Source organism: Malania oleifera, chromosome 10 (assembly GCF_029873635.1).
Source record: "Malania oleifera isolate guangnan ecotype guangnan chromosome 10, ASM2987363v1, whole genome shotgun sequence".
NCBI lineage: Eukaryota > Viridiplantae > Streptophyta > Magnoliopsida > Santalales > Ximeniaceae > Malania > Malania oleifera.
Genome location: NC_080426.1, coordinates 14,600,798 through 14,620,246, shown reverse-complemented (window position 1 = coordinate 14,620,246; position 19,449 = coordinate 14,600,798). Strand labels below are relative to the sequence as shown.

The 19,449-nt window shown below is 35.1% G+C and overlaps 3 protein-coding genes across 4 annotated transcripts in view; 2 read left to right on the top strand and 1 right to left on the bottom strand.

Annotated features, from left to right (window-relative positions):
- Window positions 1-10,440, top strand: part of LOC131165652 (mRNA-decapping enzyme subunit 2) — a 36,476-nt gene extending 26,036 nt beyond the window's left edge. The window contains exons 6-8 of the mRNA XM_058123618.1: window positions 8,732-8,835; window positions 8,931-8,998; window positions 10,008-10,440. Coding sequence (XP_057979601.1) covers window positions 8,732-8,835; window positions 8,931-8,998; window positions 10,008-10,192 — 357 coding nt within the window. The 3' untranslated portion in view covers window positions 10,193-10,440. The remainder of the gene's footprint in view (window positions 1-8,731; window positions 8,836-8,930; window positions 8,999-10,007) is intronic.
- Window positions 1,417-7,455, top strand: LOC131165651 (uncharacterized). Its single transcript, XM_058123616.1, has 5 exons — window positions 1,417-4,867; window positions 4,966-5,645; window positions 5,748-5,884; window positions 6,003-6,078; window positions 6,197-7,455. Exons 1-5 carry the CDS (start codon window positions 3,852-3,854, stop codon window positions 7,297-7,299), a joined length of 3,012 nt encoding a protein of 1,003 aa, XP_057979599.1. The 5' UTR covers window positions 1,417-3,851; the 3' UTR covers window positions 7,300-7,455.
- Window positions 10,441-11,787: 1,347 nt separating the features above from the next.
- LOC131165650 (double-stranded RNA-binding protein 6-like) lies at window positions 11,788-18,271 on the bottom strand. Of its 2 annotated transcripts, none has more exons than XM_058123614.1 (3): window positions 17,654-18,271; window positions 15,522-15,735; window positions 11,788-12,767 (listed from the first exon to the last, which is right to left on the bottom strand). In XM_058123614.1, exons 1-3 carry the CDS (start codon window positions 17,897-17,899, stop codon window positions 12,097-12,099), a joined length of 1,131 nt encoding a protein of 376 aa, XP_057979597.1. In that variant the 5' UTR covers window positions 17,900-18,271; the 3' UTR covers window positions 11,788-12,096. The 2 variants fall into 2 exon arrangements, with proteins under 2 accessions (XP_057979597.1, XP_057979598.1); XM_058123615.1 differs by having other exon boundaries at window positions 15,522-15,702; window positions 17,654-18,188.
- Window positions 18,272-19,449: the final 1,178 nt, after the last annotated feature.

Genomic DNA, 19,449 nt, shown 5'->3' with positions numbered 1-19,449 from the left:
AAAGTACTTTCAAGCATCATATAAGCAGAATTTCACCTAGTAGGACAATCTTGGCGAAATCCTCTCACACGTGGCACTCTCACCTTTTCACAACATTCATGAAATCTAAACTTCTGATGTTGTGAATGCTTCATATATTTGACATAATCTCATATTTTGTACACAGCCAAATGAGATAATTTTAGGCCATCTTGGACAATGAGATTTAATATGTGAGTGCCACAAACATGAAAAAACTTTCCTTCCCCTACCAAAGCATTTTTCAACTTCATATTAGACTTCAAAAACTCTACAAAGTTGTCATTGGATGTAGCATTGACCAATGTTATGGAAAATAACTTTTTGTCTATACCCCAATTCACCAATAAGTCCATGACTTTGATACCAAGTACTTTCTTTCCCCTACCAAAGCATTTTTCAATTTCATATTAGACTTCAAAAACTCTACAAAGCAGTCATTGGATATAGTATTGTCCAATGTTATGGAAAATAGCTTTTTGTCTATACCCCAATTCACCAATAAGTCCATGACTTTGTTACTAAGTGCTAGACTAGTGTGTAGAGGAGGCATGCTTGAAAAACTCAACACTTTCTTCTGAAGCTTACAATTTTTATCCACAAAGTGTGCACTGTGCAGTTAAACATAAATAGTCATTAGTATTTAATGAAGTTTATAACTCTGAAGTAAGAGAAATTCTACTAGAATTATTTAATAGAAGTTCATGAATATGTTCTTTTTCCTTGAAAAAAGCCCTCATAACATCAGCTTTTGCAGTATTTCTCATCACAAATTTTGACTCTAGATTTAATTCTGAAGTCCATTCATGAATTCCTTCATACTCAACAAAAGAAAAGGGCAAATTGTGTCTCACAATTGCCATTGCCAACTTCCTACGTTGTACAACTTGATCAAGTTTTTGTGTATGCAAAGACAACTGCCCATCACCGTGACTCCTTAGCATTTGTTTTAGATCATTGTTTTTCTTTCCCATGCATTTTTTTATATGGCAATGTAAGTTCGATGTCCCAGAATTCTTACTATGGTAGAGATATTTCTTAGGACAATACTTACATTGAGCATATTGTTTATCTCCATCTTAAATCAACTCAAAATCTGTCCAAATAGTAGATGTTTTTTTCCTAGCTCTTTTAACCTGTGGAGTTGTTTTATTTGTGGATTCTATGTTTGAAGAATCTGGCAACCGAATTTCTTCTTCACTCATTTCATCATTTTGATCAATTGAAATCGCTAATGACTGAAACATTTTTTTTTTTTTTTTCTAATCCTTGTAATGAGCTGTAAAAAATAGAGAAATGGGAAATCAAATGCAACCATTGTTACTAACGTAACTAACCAAAGTTACCAAACAATGAAACAAATAAAGTAAGAATGAACAAATAAGATTAGAAGCATGGTTTTAAATAACGGCCGTTACGTAACGTAACGGCCGATACGTAACGTAAATCAAGGACTCCGAAACCGATCCGGGCCGATAATGCGGTTCGGAAAAAATTCACAGCCGTAACGGCCGTTACGGCTCCGTAACGGTCCGTAACAGCCGTTACCCCTACGTTACACTCCGTAACAGTCCGTTACGGACCGTTACATACCGACAACTTGCAGAATCTGCTTTCTGCTGCGCAGCGTTCCTTTCCCCCTTTCCCGAGTCCCAAGCACCCATCTACCATTCAATCTACCTAAATCTAACATTCAAAAACAAAAATACTTACTTGCAGTTTTGTTGGCCGAGCCGCTGAAGCTATAAGATGGCTTCACGCCTTCACTCCTTTGAAGCCTGAGTTACTCATCTTCGCAGCCTTCGTTTCCTGAATCCTGAACCTAACAAAGTTCTTCGAAGCTTGAGAGTGGCCGAACGAAGGCAGCTTCATCCGCCACCGCCAGTCGTCGCACTCGCCGCCACCAGCCAGCCCTCTACCAGTCGTCGGCGTCGTCGCACTCGCAGCCACCAGCCAGCCCTCCGCCAGTCGTCGCACGAAGCTTCGAGGCTTCGAGGCTCCTCCATCCTCCGAGTCGCCTCCCCTCTCTCGGTCTCACTCAGAGTCTCAGACTCTCTGCCCTCTGCTCATCTCGCGTATGAGATAAGCTTTATTTCAATAACACTCAACACCCACAACCACATTTTAAATATTTTATTATGTTTTTTTTTTAATTATAATTTATTGTAAGTAATGTTTGTTAAATTAAATTAAAAAAAAAAAAAGTAATTTAATAGAGTAAAAAGCTTTAAAATTTCAGATTCATTTAATATGCAAGCATGTCATATTCTGTTTTGATTAACATACTTTTATTCATTCTTTACGTATTCTTTCTTTCCTTTTGGTTTCATTGCATATAAAATATATATTATTTTAAAATAAATGACTATGACATGGCATTCCAAAAATATGGAGTGGACAATTTCTCATGTTCTATTTCTATGCAATTTTATATTTGTGAGTAAAACAACATTTTGCATAATTATTTCCCCTAACAGCATTTTTTTTGTTGTAAATTATTATATTCATATACAATATCAATTTCATTTATATGGTATCGCATTAACATTTTTTGAAAGCTGACACCATTAGAAATAGACTAATAGTATTATGGTTACAGACTTCCAAGATACAACATTAGTACAAAAAATACTCTTTTCTAGTCTTATGCCTTGCCTATAGATGCAGCTCTTGTTTTTTTTTTCTTTTCAAAGATCAGAAATCTCCCACATCTTAAACTTTTTATTATGTTTTTTTTTTAATTATAATTTGTTGTAAATTATGTTTGTTAAATTGAATTAAAAAAAGAGTAATTTAATAGAGTAAAAAATCAAAAAATAGTAATAATTATGTAAAATAAAATTTTCTTAATTTATAAATATTTTAATTGTCTTATATTTTTTGAAAGGTAATTAGGAAAATTTAGTTTTATCACATATTTCCTATTTATAAATATTTTTTAAGTTTTAAAATATCATTTTGACGTTAAATTTAAAATTAGGTAAAATAAATCGTTACATGATCTATTTTTTGTTTTTCAGTTATCAAATAAAGTAAAAATTGATAACTTAATAAAAAACATTTTAACCTAATAGTTAATATATTAATAATTCAGATTTTTGCTAATTACTAGTTTACTACTGGAATTTGTAGAAAAATTTTATTTTAATCCATAAATTGAGAAAATGCTTAAAAAATTAAATAGAAAATTTATACTGTATGGATCTCTATTAGTGATGCTGTGATGTATATAAAAGTAGAGCAAGTTTTTTCCACCTTTAAAATTACAATGTTAATTTCTTATAGTTATAAATAAAAATAAAATCAAGTTAAAAAAATAATGAAAATACCTTTTTAAAGATAAAGGAATATATTTTTTTGTAATAAAATATCTAATATTTTAATCCATATACTGAGAAAATGTTTAAAAAATTAAATAGTCAATTTGTAATGTATGGATCTCTATTTGTGATGCTATGATGTATATGAAAGTAGAGCAAAAATCTTTTTCACCTGTTAATTTCTTATAGTTATAAATGAAAATAAAATCAAGCTATAAAAAATAATGAAAATATCTTTTTAAAGATAAAGGAATATATTTTTTTTGTAATAAAATATCTAATATTTTATAATTTTGTTTATTTATATATAAAAATAATAAACATTACTTATTATTTTTAATCAAATATTATACTTATTTTTACGTAATAAGTATTTAAAATTAGGACTATTTAGTACTTATTATTTAATATTTACTAAATTACTAATTATATTATTCCTGTCATTGTAGGAAGGTTGTAACTTTGTATTTTCTTTATATTTTGTGTAGAGATCATCAAATTAAGTCTATCAATATGTCACGTGATAGAGGAAATGAAAACTTACCTAGTGAAGATATTGGATGGCATTTTGGTACTGCGGTAGACGGTAATAGACATGTTATTATGTGTAAGTTATGTGGGAAGATAATCAAAGGGGGCATTACACGCTTGAAACAACACTTGGCACATAAAAAGGGTCAAGTAGCTGGATGCTCAAATGTGACCACACAAGTAAGAGAACAAATGATGAAACATCTACAACAGTATGCTGAGAAGAAAAGAGATAAACAAAAAAGGCAAGAAGAAGCAGAAGCCCAAATTAGAGGAGATTTTGAGAATTTCAGCGATGAAGAAGACTTGGAAGAAGAAAGTATGAGATTCGCTCGACAAGAAAGCATGCGATCACAACAACAATGGGAAGAGAGACAAAGATTTCGAGCAAGAACAACTGGAAGGGGTAATATTTATGAAGAGGGAGGTGGCTCTGGCAGTGGTGCTACCAGTGGTTTCAATAGAGCAGGAGCTCGATCTTATAGTGGTCGAGAAGCTGGAGGTAGTGGACGACAATGGATCAATCCTGATGCCCCTGAAGCTAGACTAAAGGCAATGGATCCTATTTTAGAAAGAAGCAAGAGTGCGAAACAACCAAAACTCAACACAAAGTTACTGAAAGGTTTAAGAAGTAAATTAGGAAAAGCGGTTGGAAAATTCCTAATTTATAATCGGATTCCAGCGAATGTAGCTGACTCTCCATTTATGCAGCCTATGCTTGATATTGCTGCAGAGGTTGGAAAGGGGGTGAAGGGTCCATCACCCTATGAGATATCTGAAATTTATTTGGAGCAAGAGTATCAAGAAATGAAAAATTATATAGCTTCTTTTGCTGGAATTTGGAAGGAAAGAGGTGTAACACTTATGTGTGATGGTTGGTCAGGACCAACTAGAAAACACATTATAAACTTTTTAGTTTATTGCGATAGAGGCACCGTGTTTCATAAATCAGTTGATGCCTCTGATGTGCCAAGCAGAACAGCTGAATATTATTTCAGGTAATTTTCTAATTTTAATTGTATATGCAAATAGTATTATGGACTTGCATGTTTTTAATTAAATAGTAGTAATTATTGAATTTATAATTTCATTTCAGATTAATGGATGAGGTGGTTGAAGAAATTGGAGAGGAGAATGTTGTCCAAGTAGTGACTGATAATGAAGCTGCAATGAAGGCAGGAGGAAAATTATTAATGCAGAAGAGGCCCAATCTCTATTGGACAGCATGTGCAGCTCATTGCATAGACCTTATTCTTGAAGATATTGGTAAGAAAAGTAACGTGAAGAAGGTCTTAGAAGATGCAAGAACAATAACCTCATTTATTTACAACCACACATGGACAGTGAATTTCATGAAGAAATTCACAAATAATAGAGAGTTACTTCGCCCTGCCATCACTCGATTTGCCACAAATTTCATTGCTTTGGAGACTATTGTCAGGCATAAACAAGCACTAAGGGAAATGTTTACATCTGATGCTTGGAAAAACTCAAGGTTTGGAATGGCAAAATCAGGCCCAGCATATGATTCGAAGAAAATTATCTTAGGCAAAGAGTTTTGGCAAAAGGCCTCTGATATAATTAAAGTGCAAGAACCCTTGGTGAAAGTTCTTAAATTGGTTGATGGTGATGAAAAACCAACCATGGGCTTCATATACGAGGCAATTGATAGGGCGAAGTTGGCCATTCAAAAAGATTGCCGGTTTTACAAAGACTATTGGAAAATTATTGACAACCGGTGGAGTTTTCAGTTGCACCAAGATTTGCACGCTGCTGGTAAGTGTAAATCAAATACAATTTCTTATTATTTTAACTTTTAAATTATGCATGGTTGCATTAGAAAACTATTGATTAATATGTTTCTAAATTTAATTGTAGGGTATTTTTTGAACCCACAATTTCTTTATGGTGCCCCACCCTCTCCTGAAGTTGCTAGAGAAGTCATGGATGGAGTTAAAAAAGTGATAACCAAGTTGGTACCCGATATAGATACTCAAATTCGGGCTATTAATCAAGTAAGTATTGGTTCCATTAAATTGAATAATGAATTGTTCTAGTATTTAATAATACTTTTAAGAATAATTATTAATATATCTAATTAATTAATTATATTTCACAATCATCCTTTTTTAGTTGTTGCTATATCGAGATAGGCAAGAGACTTTTGGAACCCCGTTGGCTCAAAGGGCAGTAAAACAAACAAATCCTGGTAAATATGGCTATATAGCTAAATAATAGAGAATTACTCTATTTTCTCTCTTTGTGTTCAAATTTGACTTTTGAAATACGCTATACTAACATAAAACTCTTTTTAATTATTCATGCAGCTGAATGGTGGATTCATTATGGCTTGTGTGCTCCTGAGCTCCAAAGAATAGCAATTAGAGTTCTTAGCCAGACCACATCAGCTTCGAACTGTGAGCGTAATTGGAGCACCTTTAGCCTCATCCATACGAAAACAAGAAATAGATTAAAGTACATGAGACTACAAAAACTTGTTTTCGTACATTACAACATGAGGTTAAAGTTAAGACGTACAATGAGAAGAAGCCAACGAGAAATTGAAGAGGGTTTCAATCCTATCAATTTGGATTACATTTTCGAAGAAGATGATCCTTTAAGTCAATGGTTAGAGGAGAGAGAGACACCACTACTCGACGGTCAGGACAATTCAAATTGGTTAAATGAAGAGGTTGGTGGTACTACAGAAGGAGGTGATCAACCACCAATAAACGCGCATGATGATTCAAGTTCAAGTCCTGAACGCACACAAAGTGATGACAATCTTGGTTTGAGCCCACCAAGTGATGATGATGGTAATAGTGGTGCTGGAGCTGGGGTTGGGGGGGGTGGCAGTGGTGGTGGTGGAGGCGGCGGTGTAGAATATAATTATGGATATGATACAGGGACATCATTTGGAAGGGATATATATCCTTCTGATCCTTATGGACTACATGACATACCTGAAAATTATGACTTGGGTATTCCTCCAGGGAACCAATCTTCACAACCCAGGAGAAGGAGTGCTCGTGGTGACCCTAGCGATTCTACTGAAGATTCATATGGTGTGGTTCGTAGTTTTGGCGACTTTGGTTTAGATGGTTCATCATCACAATCATATGGATCTCATCCAGCATATCCACATTATGCATCTCGTGACTCACATTTTTATCCCAGTGGATCAGGAATCTCAGGATCTAGTGAGTCTTCTTCTACACACTACCCAGAGCCAGCCCCTGCCCCAACTTATAGACATTATTCAGGAGAATTTTCATCACCAGTACATTTTCAAGAGCAACAACAAAATGACGCAAACTTGGGTTCATTTAACTATGTATTTCCACAAGGATGGGGAGATAATTTCCCATCCCAATCTCAAGATACAGATGCAAATTATGAAGACCCTCCACGTCATTCTTTTTGGTGGTGACATGAGTTATGTTATAAATTTGTAATATTGTATTCATGTATTTTCAACTATTTATTGATATTTGATATTAATCACTTTTTAAATTCATGTATATGTAATCACTGTAATGTGTATATTGAGTATTAAGTCTATTGAGTATTGATTCATTTTTAGTAACTTTATGACTTTAATTAATTGATTCTTACATTTCTACATCTTTTTACTCATTAAACTAATGTAAACTAAAAAAAAATATGATTTTTTTTTTAAACAGCGCACTAAAATTAATATAAAAATCATAATGCCTATTAAAAAGCATTTGTAGAGTGAATGAAAGCCTGCAAAATTCATTAAAAATCATGTATTAATGGATTTCATGCTTATTTTTTAAATTTGGCATGGTTGTGCATGTGTGAAAAAAATTCACGACCGTTACGCCCGCTTCCCGTTACGTAACACCCGCGTCTCCCGCGACCCGCGACACCCGCGACCGTTTCGCGACGTTACCCGCGACCGCGATTTCGAACCATGATTAGAAGTAGTTTATTAACTAATTCTATGTTAGTACAACATGTTATGAATTGAAAATTTGAACTTTATTTGAAATAATTAAGCAATGGCAGCTGCAATTAAAACATAAATAATCTATATTAGTCAATTAATACTGTTTATTTTTTTATATAACATTAGTTTTGATTTAAATTGAGAGTTTGCAAATCTAATATTTAGGTAAGTCCAAGAACATAGAGATAAAAATGTAAATCAAAGAAGCGTGCACCTCTGAAAATTAATTTTCGAGCTTAAGGTTTTTAATGAAACGTACTTATAGGAGAATGAGGCATATATGCATTATTTTATGTATATTAATAAAAATGTGTGATATACGTGTTGTAGTAAATTTAATTCGTAAGAGTAACTTTTAAGTAAAGTTGTATGTGTCTAAATATAATGTGAGCTTTTGTTGTTTAGTTCCCATTTATTAAATGCCATAACAGTTCTTTAGTAATGATATTTATCTTGTCTTGTGTTTGAATTGTCATTTATTGAGGACAAACTAATTTTTAAAAAAATTAGGGTATTTTTTAGTAAAAAGATATTAAATATTTTCATTTTATATTTATATTGAACATAATGAAATTGGAAGTGTTTTTCTGATTGAGCCTCTTAATGTAAATGCACTAGGAAATTGATTAATGTTCATAATTAATTCAATATTGTGTTCTTGGAGATGTTGAAATTTTGTTAATTCTCTGCATCCTTTCATCATTTTAGAATGTCATCTCAGTAAATTTTTTGAGGTCCTAGTTTATGGGCAAGTATTCTTTCTATCTTATAATGTATTGTGTTTTCTTTTCCTCCCTTGACTTGTATCAATTTTAGATGAATTTTGAATTCATGTGGAAAATTGGAATTTTGAGGGCACATTTAAAAAAAAAAAATATTCTGCTTGTAGGAAATCGCGTGGCAGAGACTTGATGACCTTCTTCCTGCAAGTGATGATGTGATATCTCGCAGTGTCACAGGCCTCAAGCTTTACATGGTTGCTCCCTTCTTGACGTGAGTATTCAGTATTCGTCATTTCATATTAAGAATGTCTTATTATGGGTTTTATAATGTCAATTTTTTTTTTACCTGTACTGTGTTACATGCAGATCTTTGAAAGCATGGATATCAGCACAGCGGCTTCCTACAGCTCTAAGACCTGATATGCCTTTGAAAGGTTTTCTCCTCCCCTTTCCCTTCATTGAAACTTGCAGTAGACAATTGATATAAAAAGATCACAGGGCAGTTTGCATTACCTTTTATTATTCTATTTTGGAGTGTATCTATGAAATCTCCTATGTAAAACTAAGTTCAATTGTTTTGTTGATGTGAAGAATCTTAGATTATGTTTGATTCACGGAATGTCTATTCTAATAGATGATTATATTCTAAGGATTTGTAACTTAATGTGTTGTCATCATGAAGCAAATGATTGTGAAAAAAATTTATTGATCCGTAACATGGAATAGAAAAGGAATGACGATTCCCAAATTTCAGAATGGGAATGCCTATTATTTCATGTTGGATGGAATAATACATACTTCTGCATGAGTAGTCGCTGTTTTGTAAATGATTATACCACCATAAAATTTCCATCCCATGCCCATTCTAGTCCTTGAACCCCAAACATGACTTTACCACTGCAGGGCGGTTCATTTAAAATCATGGAAAGTTATGCACCTGTGAAATTGCATTGAACACATTTATACATTTATATTCATTTTAAAGAGAAAAAGGAAAATCTCACTTGGTGAAATTGAAAAGTGTTTATTTTTGTTGTCAGAGGATTTATCTGTAACTTTCTAGAATGATTATCACGTTTTTTATTAGCTTCAATTAGTAAATGATATATAAAAATTACCCATCTATGCCCATGAACCAATCGTTTTCTTCATCTACTATGGATGCCATGCAATGTCCCTTGATAGGCGTTCTACTTCAACATGTTATCTGATGCTTAATTTTTATTTCCTTTTTTTTTTTCTGCTTTCTTTTTCCCTGGCAATGATAGAATTAATAGAAGACAACTATGATTGAGTAAATAGTTGCATGCATTAGGTATGTCTAAAATTGGGTGCTTGGTTCATTTTTAGTTTGTAATGTTTGCGCTGCTGTCCTTCATTTAAACTTAAGTACTGCTCCAATTTTCTTGTATTGATTGCTGATAACCCCTTGTTTTTGTTTAGGAATGAGCGTTTGGAAGGCAAAAAGCAGTTCCACAGGAAGCAGCACACAGATAGCGGAGAGCCAATCAACAAAGTCTGCATCTGATGCTCAGACTTCTGATGTTGGTCCTGGCAAGAGCTTCAGAAACTTTAGGTTTGATATTGCTCCAGTCCTACAGGTAATGGAAACTACTTTTTCCGCGTAGATGCTGAACCAGACCCGGCTGTAAATTGGATGGTGTTGACATAACTTGATTAGTTTTGACCTTGCCTCAACACTGCTAGGCGGCATCAGTGATCATTCATGCCAACTTGGTAGCTCTGCCATCGCAGTTGTGTAAGAATTCTAGACTTGGAATACTTTGTAAATTCTGTACAGAGACTGATTTCTGGCAAAAGACATTATTGTTTGTCCTCAGTTGAAAATGCTATGAATGACCATGGATTTAACAAAGACAAAGTTGTGCATGTCTGATCTCAACCGGCCCTTTTGATTGTTTGAGAGTGTGAGTTCGCATGAGGGCTGCAAATGAGCCAAGCCACTTATGAGCTACTTGGTGCTGGTGTCGATATTGACTTGCTCAAACTTGTTTATATAGTATTGTTTATATAGTATATAGTTAAACAAGCAGAGCTTGAGTTCAGACTTTGAGCTCATAAACTAAACGAGCAGAGTTTGAGCTAATTCTTAGTCGACTTATTAGGCTTGTGAGACAACTCGTTAAACAGCTCGCAAATCGGTTCATTTATCAGCTAGTTTGCTAGTTCATTAGTAACTCATGAACTTACTCGATATTAGGCTCATGAACTAGTTAGATACTAAGCTTGTGAACAAACTCGATATTAATCTCATCAAACATTTGATTTTAAAATTTTTATTTTAAAATATATTTTTCTCAAATTATATTTATTAATTATTAATTAATTTAATTAGCTTAGTAGCTTAGTTCATTTATTAGTTTGAAATGAGTTTCAATTGAGTCTAGTTTGAGCTTGAACTCGAGCTTGGCTCATTTATTAATGTGAAACAAATTTTAGTCTAGTTGAGCTTGAGCGGAGCTCAAGTTATGCATATACTAAATGAGTTGAGCTCTAACCACAGCTTGGTTCAGCTTGACTCAATTCATTTGTAGTCCCGGCATGCTAATGACCATTGCTCTTCTCATCATGCATCTCAAAGAGTGTTATGGGTGATTACCCAACACTTTCAGGTTAGAACCTAGAAAATAAATAAATAAATAAATAAAAACCCCATATTTATAAAAATTTATTGTGCAGGGTGCAACATTGTTGCCCGACTGCAAGCCCAGCGTAGTCATGCGTGAGCCTAGAGGGGTAGATGGGTTGGAAAAGCCCAGAAACAAATCCATTTGGCGTGCTAGTTTTATAAATAGGATAACAAAGCATGGAACATAATTGCCTACCAAAGAAATCAGAACAAAACATAAAGCAGAGTGCAATCTCAAAAAAAGGAATTCCTTTGCTGTGTATAGGCAGCATTCTGAAAATACCTCTTTAGCAGTGCGAAGAACGCTTGTTTTAATTTACAAAGTCTAAAAACAATTTTCATTCATTGCTTTTTATTTCTGAAGTTCTGAAAAAGCCTCTCAACATTTACAGAGACATAGATACACTGATAATTAACAAGCTAAAATTTTGATTCAGGAATCACTTCTCTTATTTTTTTTTTAAAAAGGGGGGGGGGGGGGGTCATAAAGCATGTCCGTTGTGAGTGTCCAGCTGTAAAGCTGAAGTGAGTCGCGACACAAAATATTGCATTCAGGCAAACTTTCATGTCAAGTTTCTAAATGAAACCCCGCCCGTATCAGAGCGCCTGCAAATTGCTATTAGCTTCAAATGGCGGACTACAAATCATCTGCGCTGTTCAGTGACAGGCTGCCATCAATTAATTATACAACAATGAGGATCTGCGCCCCAAAGTAAACCTTCTTTCTGACATACTGATTTAACACGAGCAAGGCCCTACAGCTTTCCTAGAAGATCATCCGGGTGGAAAATTCCAAAGGCTCCCAGAAAGCTCATACAGGATAAAGAAAGCCAGCACAAAATTATAGAAAGCTTCTTCACGCCAGATCCTCTCCCTCCTACATTAAATTTTAAGTTCTTCCAGCTCTTGATGCAATGTGGATTCCGGCAGGTTCATTGCCTGGTCTGCACTGGTAGTTTCTCCCACTTCTGCTGATGAACCAGATGGTGGGATTCTGGGAGCCATAAATGCTCGTGGGTCCTCTGTTTGAACTCGGGGGGTGGAAAAACCAAGCACTGCCTGCCTTACAAAGACAGGTGGGGGAATACTTGACGATTGCGGTCGCCTCAACTTCGGGGGCTGCGACAGGAGTGGTGGAGCAGAGAAAACAGGTATCACATTTCTGATTGTAACTGGGGGCGCAACCCCATAAGATGCCCTAACATGTCCACAAGGTACGTAGGAGGCCACTGCAGCTGCAGCAAACTTCTGAGGCTGAACCCTGGGGCTTGCAAGTGATGGCCTTCGTGAGGTATCATTTGTTGTGGAGGTTGTGGGTTTGCTTCTAGGAGCCCCCTTGAGTTGAATTAAGGGGAGGATTTTTGATGCAGTAACAGGAGGTGGCTGCACATTTTGTGGTTTCTGAATTTCCATAGCAGGAAATTTAACTGGGAAAGATTGATTAGCCACATTTTCCCTGACACGGTAATTCTGTAGGGCTCGTGCTATGGTGATATACTCCTGTTCATCACCATTCCTCAATTCTGATGATGAACACTCAGTTTGCTGCGCCACTGGGTAGACAGAAAGCAGTCAGATACATACAAATAGGGGCTCCTACACAACTGTCCAATACTCCAATTGATACTTCAATTGCAAATCAAAACTTAGTTTTCTGAATCCAAAATCAATAATCAAATCGTGAGATTTGGAACAATTGTACAAAAAAACCAATATAAGCTGCACATGTACATGTATAAAACACACAAAATGCATTAAAAAATTAATTTAATTGATCATGAACCATAGTAGACACTTAAGCATATCTATGCAGGGTTGCAGACATGAACTTACGAAAAGTAGATTGTTAGAAAGTAAAAATAAGTTTTGCCTTTGAAATATGATAAAGGACTTCATTCCCAAACACTTCCAGCATTCAAATAGACTAATTTTGAGGAGAATGAAACAAAGACCTCATGGGTCTTCCAAACTCCTGAGAAAAAGTTAAGGAATCTTATGTTCTTAAAAAATGAGAGAGAGAGAGAGAGAGACTAGGGAATTTTGTTTCCTTTAATCCTTGATGCCACTCGAAAAAGATTTAAGAACTATAGGCCACGAGGTTCCCTGCTTTGCAAAGGTAGGGGAAAGGTCATCACAATATACACAGACTTAACCTTGTTTTTATGCAAAGAGGCTGTTTCCTTAGACTCGAACATGTGACCAATCAACCGGCCACAAAGGAGCAACCTTACTGTTGATCCAAGGGCAACTATTGGGTTTTAAGATATTTGTTTGATCGAGAGCTACTTGGATCTGTTGGATGTGGGCCTAGGCCAATTACCTGCTGAATCATGAATCATACTCTAATCAATTTCCCTACTAGATTTGAATCATTATGCTAGAGAATCACTGAATCAAATTACACAGTTCAAATCAAGAGTCGTATGATTTCGACAACTATGTTCCTACAGAAAACCTAAAGTGCAGAATTTATCATACTTGGCATTGATAGTGCATCAAAGACGCAGTTCACAATGGGCTAATAAAGTGCCACAACTTTTTGTCCAGCCATGGCTCCAGTACTCTGCCAAAAGGGAGATGCTCATGCCCATGGTATTTGGTGATTAGGCTGTAAACCAGCCAATTTAAATTTTTTTATTTTCACAAGTGGAGATTTCAAATTGACGGCTGAAAAGATCTGCATTTCATTATCACAGTTTTGGCAATGTTTGTGGCTGTACTTCAACAAAATGCATTTCCTGACAAGGGTACAAGTGTTAGCAACAATTGCCACTTGCTCCGCATGTGCGAGAGAGAGAGAGAGAGAGAGAGTAAAATAATAACTTTTAAGGGCCAAGAATAACTTGAGGGGTTCCATATCTGTACATCAATTGGCATTCCGACAGACATGCTTATTGGAATCTATACTTCATCCACTGACAGTCTGACAGACCTGCTTATCCAGAAAGCCAATGTATACCAGAAGCATGGAGGAATGCAAATGCTTCAGGGGACACCATATACCAAGTAGGGCATTTTCCGTCAATGGAAATATGTCTTGTACAAAAACTAGACAAAAAAAAGAAGTGCCAACATCGGGCTCTGCCAACTAAAATGAGGTTTCAGCTTATAAGGTTTTTACTCCACTTGTACATTTACTGTGCTAATGTAGAAGCTTGATACGGTTCCTTTCACCATGTCCATTAACACCCCCTCCCTAATAATACTAATAATAATAATACACAAAAAAAAAAACCTGTACAGAGGAAGAAAAAATAACTTTAAAACTTAAAACAATGAACAATGGGGTTGGCCCACTTTGAGGCCACCTCCACCTAGGAATTGGTAGTACCCCATGGTTTTGGGTTTGAGTCAGTCCCATCTCCCAGGGCTATGCCTTCCTTGAAAACTGAAAAAGGAAACTTTAAACCATGATAAAAGTATGGCTGAAGTTTTGCTTTTTCTCTGTTTTTCATTATTTTTCCTGCTGTGTTCTCAACAACCAAAAGAACTTGATCTATTTCAGTCATTAGCTATACTTGGCGGGATCATAACCACTGCATTACCATTGTTAGTGTGGGGGGCAATGGATGATGCAATACTTGATTCAACAAGAGACTAATGATTGAACACACATGATTATTCCAGTCTCTCCTGAAAGGCTGATGACTAAATTCTGAATTGGCAAAGTTCTTAGGTCCAGCGATTGAATTATTAAATTTTAGTTCATGTCAACTGAGGGATGATAATAGTTTGTCCACCAAAATTGTAAAATTTATAACATTGCATATTACATAAGCAGGCATACAAAATTTGTTCCCACCAAACATGGAAGCCAGATTCCAAATATTCTAAAATTGTGTGGCTAACACTCCTTTGTTCAAATGATTCAACCCCCTCCAGTATATAGACACAGACAGACTATGAAAAAAAGGTGAAATCAATCCCAATTTTTTTCCATCAAACATGTGCGAACAATTGTAAATCATGCATGATTCAATAACTACTGACTTGTCCACAAGCAAACTCATCAATTCAAAAATTTAAGGAAATATTTCTGAATTCCAAAAAACTTGAAACAGCAATCTCTGTCTCTTTTTCTGACACGCATCACTTTCTACAGACCAATTTCATTCATAAGATTTCCTCAACTTACTCACAATTTTTTTCTCTTTTTAATTTACAAAATTTGGATTATTAACATTGAAAATTGTTCTTGCATCTCAGTTTACTCCACATGGTTATGAATATTCATCTTTTCATAAGGAAATGCACCTGAAAAAAAACTAACATCTTATTGCCAATTTCTACATAAATAGAGTACTTACATTGTTTTAATGATGACCAAGCTGCCACGGCTGCATTCTTTTCAGCTTGTTTCTTGTTCTTAGCCGGTTCACCAGTAAATGTAACGCCAGCCAACTCTACCGTGCAGGTGAAGGTCGGTAGCCGTCCTGACCGAAAATTTGTGTATATTGGGAGTGATGCTCCCACTCTTTGTGAAATCTCCTGCAAGAGATTTTTGTAAACCCCTGTTTCATCCTGTCATTTACAATGTATTATTGGTATAAGCTATCAAAAATTATTTATGTTTATGCAGATTTTGCATGTTTACGTGCCAGGTATGATTTTTGAACATCAATAAGGGAATTTCATGTTCTGATACAGACGAGGTGATGGACACATCTACTTACAAATAATCACAAAAGATCCATGCTTTTACGGCATCCAAATTAATGTTGGATATGTAGGCATAACACTTCCAAAAATACAATATATGGTAATTGTTGATTTGTTGATGGGGGGAAATAATGTTATACTTATCCATTAGAATACAGGGATTTCAGTTCACATTCTCCTTAATATTAAACTGGCACCAACTTCTTGCTAAAACCATAATTAGCATTTTTGTATGTGTATAAATGAACTCAAAAATTCCCCATAAAAATATAACCCATTATTTTAAATTGTTACATATGCAAAGATATAACTTTGTTATCTGTGCATCCACCTCAAAAAAGTGATACCCAAATAACTCTCTCTCTCAATAATCTTCCACCTTTAGCAATCATGATCATTGGCTTCGCCAGTTTTGTGTATTTGAAGCATTTATGTCAGTCCTCTCATACCAGTGTCAGCTTGCAATTATTCACATTTTGGTCATATTACAGTAAATCACTTGCAAATACCATAAATATATAATGCGGAATCTACTCGGAATATCCAGCACTGCACTATGCTAATTTACCACATAGAAATATTTTACCCTACAGATGTCTCTAAACAGTGGAATACCTAACAAAATAAATAAGTCATTCCCTAAACAGAAACGTCACGATATCTTGAAGAATGATAGAAGATTGCCTGAACCCCAGGTCATGCCCAGATATTATCAAGGGCATTGTAGCCAATCTGTGCCAAAAGTTAATTTGCCCACACTCTTTTTTAGAATCCCAACAAAAAAATAAATAAATATAAAACAAGTTCGTCATGAGCAACATCAGTTTGACTTTTAGGGTGGACAGTCACAACAAGTAAAAAGACTGAAGATCACGCTTGAACCTCCAACTTGCTGCTCAACAAGCCAAGCTTGAAAACCATCACTAAATTCCATAGATTGTGAAGAGTCTCAGGCCAACTGTAGTACCATAATCATAATATATTCACCTAAATGAAATGCTAAACGAAATTTGAACAAAAAGTTGGACATGCATGCTTCCTTGAGTTATGGTGAAAATTTGAATGACTTATTGTCCTGCATTGCAGATGATTAATCCCTAATCCCATTGGCGAAGTTAGGACCAATAGGTTCTTGTAATTTCTATTCCTATAAACAGAATGAAATAAGATGCAAAAGAATTAAAAATTACATAAAGAACAATATTAGAAAGAAGTCACTAATGCAAAATTTTATGTTATTTCATCCAACGTGTAATAGGATAGGAGTAGAGATTTCATTGTCAAAATTGGGAATATTTGTCTATCCTGTGTAATGGATTAATAAAAAATTTTGCATTGTGATTTGCTTTTTGATGCCAACATATCTTCTTTTTCTAAGCTATTGAATCTTATATTACGGACGCTCTATTCCTAGGAATATACATTCTAATATTAGGATGCTAGATTCCAGCATAGAACTAAATGTTGGGTTAGACCACTTTACAAGCTCAATCTTGTCCAACCATGCCTATAACCAAGCCTAAGAAATTATTTAACTTGAGTTTGAACTAATTAGACAACGTTTCACTCGTCATACATGACTCCATCAAGCTTTGGGGGCGCTCAACGCCAAAGCTCACATTAGCATTGCCAGGTCTGCCAGCTCCTTTTTTTTTTTCATCAATTTCACTCACATTCTTCGTATCTTTGGATTCGGACACAGGATACAAGTGAATTGAAGCACGCATTTAGGAAGATAACCGAAGCTAATAGAACAACATAAACCCTAATCCCCACTCACCAGAATCCTGGCGGCGAGCGAATGAGAAGGAGCACGCTTGGAGAGAGCGGTGAGGGCGACCTCGGCGGCGGAGTGCTCTGCCTGACGGAGTGTGGTGCAGAAATGAGGGCAGTGGAAGGTCTCGCCGTTGAAGTTAACGATGGCCTTGAAACGTGGCGCGTGGTCGGGACCTTCTCTAATGCTCGTGTAGGAAGGAAGATTGAAGCAGCTTCTCTGCGCCAGCTCCTGCAGCTGGTTCTTGTACATCTCTTTGTCCCTCTCTTTCACAGAAACTCCCCAATTCCACCACTCCCCAACCCTTCCCTCTCGTGCAAGCTGATCAGACCTGTTCTGGATCAATTGTAGAGCTGAGAACTATGGTGAAGCGGCTCCGGCGATGATAGAAGGGGACGTCGTGGTCTTCTCTTCTTCTTCTTCTTCTCTTTGAAGCATGTAACATTGGAGGAGATTGGGGGGTTTTATTAGGGCTTTGATTCAGAGAGTGGGGGGACAGCTGGAGAAGAAATAGAAAAAAGAGAGTAAAAGTACGGTTGTATTTAATTTGGAGAAAAGAGGTCGCGCTTATGATAAAGATGTGAGTAAATTCATCTCAGCCGCAAGATTGCAACATCTCCTTCCAGCCTTTGCATGTGATATTGTGATGAGGCATTTATAGCTCAACACCTGTCCATTCTGCACACCCAAACACTCCCTAATCCAAAAGCTTACAACTTCTTAAAAGCCTTTTTGTAGGAGCAAATATTTGATTTTGATGGTAATAAATTTATCATTTATTATCTAATAGAATTAATACGGGCATTGAATTTACCTTTTTAAATTTAGTTGATAAATGTTGCTTTATTTATTAATTTTTAATATTTTTAAGAATTTTATTGTAATTTATAAACTTGTGTGTTGTCTTATTCATGTCAATTTGTATTTGTGCAAATAATTTTGCATGCTTAACTATTTTTTTCAATATTTGGATACATTTGGACCAACTAGGTTTGCTCAAACGAGTTGGGTCCTGGTGATCCCAATATTTCGAGTTTAATTCTCTATTTATGATTTACCTAGTTAATTATTAAAAATGCTTTAATGATATACAATAATATTTCCGTCCCCTATTTAGTATTGTGTGTGTAGATTCGAAATCTAAAGGTTGTTTGATAATGCAAAATAAGAAAACCCTTGAAAATCATTTAAAAATTTTGAAAGATTAATGCAACTAAATACAAAATAAAAATCATTTGGTCTTCTAATGCATGTTTTGTTTTGTCTTTATATTGGACAATATTCAAAAAAACACAGTAGAATAGTGGGAAGACAAAAAATACAAAATTAAATTGTTACTCTATAAATTTACCAGGAATTCTTAACCTCAATTTCCTAAAAAGGAAGCAGAAAATAATTGGAGGACTCAGGTATATTTTATAGATTTATAAGATGCCTAAGTTAAGTGGCTCAAAAATAATAATAATGGGTGGATAATAGTGTATAAAATGTCTTGTAGCCATCTTATCTTCGCTTTAAAATATCCTTTTTAGTGAGAGAATTTAAAAGGTAACACTGTATCTTTCATCTAAATGAATTATAAGAGTTATATTATTCATCTCCCTTCTTTACTCGAATATTACAAGTTTTTTACTAATAGTTTTAAATTTATTTTGAGTTGTTTTTGTTTTAAGTCAATATGTCTTTTGGTCTTATTGTCATATATAGTTTATCCCTCGTTAACAAATATATATATCTTCTTTAGATTCACATTTCAATATTTCGTGAACAATCTTGTTGTGTATTAAGGCTAAAAGTTGTAT

Coding starts and splice junctions, on each gene's coding strand:
- LOC131165650 (XM_058123614.1), bottom strand. CDS start 17,899: ATGTACAAGAACCAGCTGCAGGAGCTGGCGCAGAGAAGCTGCTTCAAT. Junction 15,736..17,653: donor CGCTCGCCGCCAGGATTCTG/GTGAGTGGGGAT, acceptor TGTAAATGACAG/GATGAAACAGGGGTTTACAA. Junction 12,768..15,521: donor TTGGTCATCATTAAAACAAT/GTAAGTACTCTA, acceptor CTGTCTACCCAG/TGGCGCAGCAAACTGAGTGT.
- LOC131165651 (XM_058123616.1), top strand. CDS start 3,852: ATGTCACGTGATAGAGGAAATGAAAACTTACCTAGTGAAGATATTGGA. Junction 4,868..4,965: donor ACAGCTGAATATTATTTCAG/GTAATTTTCTAA, acceptor ATTTCATTTCAG/ATTAATGGATGAGGTGGTTG. Junction 5,646..5,747: donor CCAAGATTTGCACGCTGCTG/GTAAGTGTAAAT, acceptor ATTTAATTGTAG/GGTATTTTTTGAACCCACAA.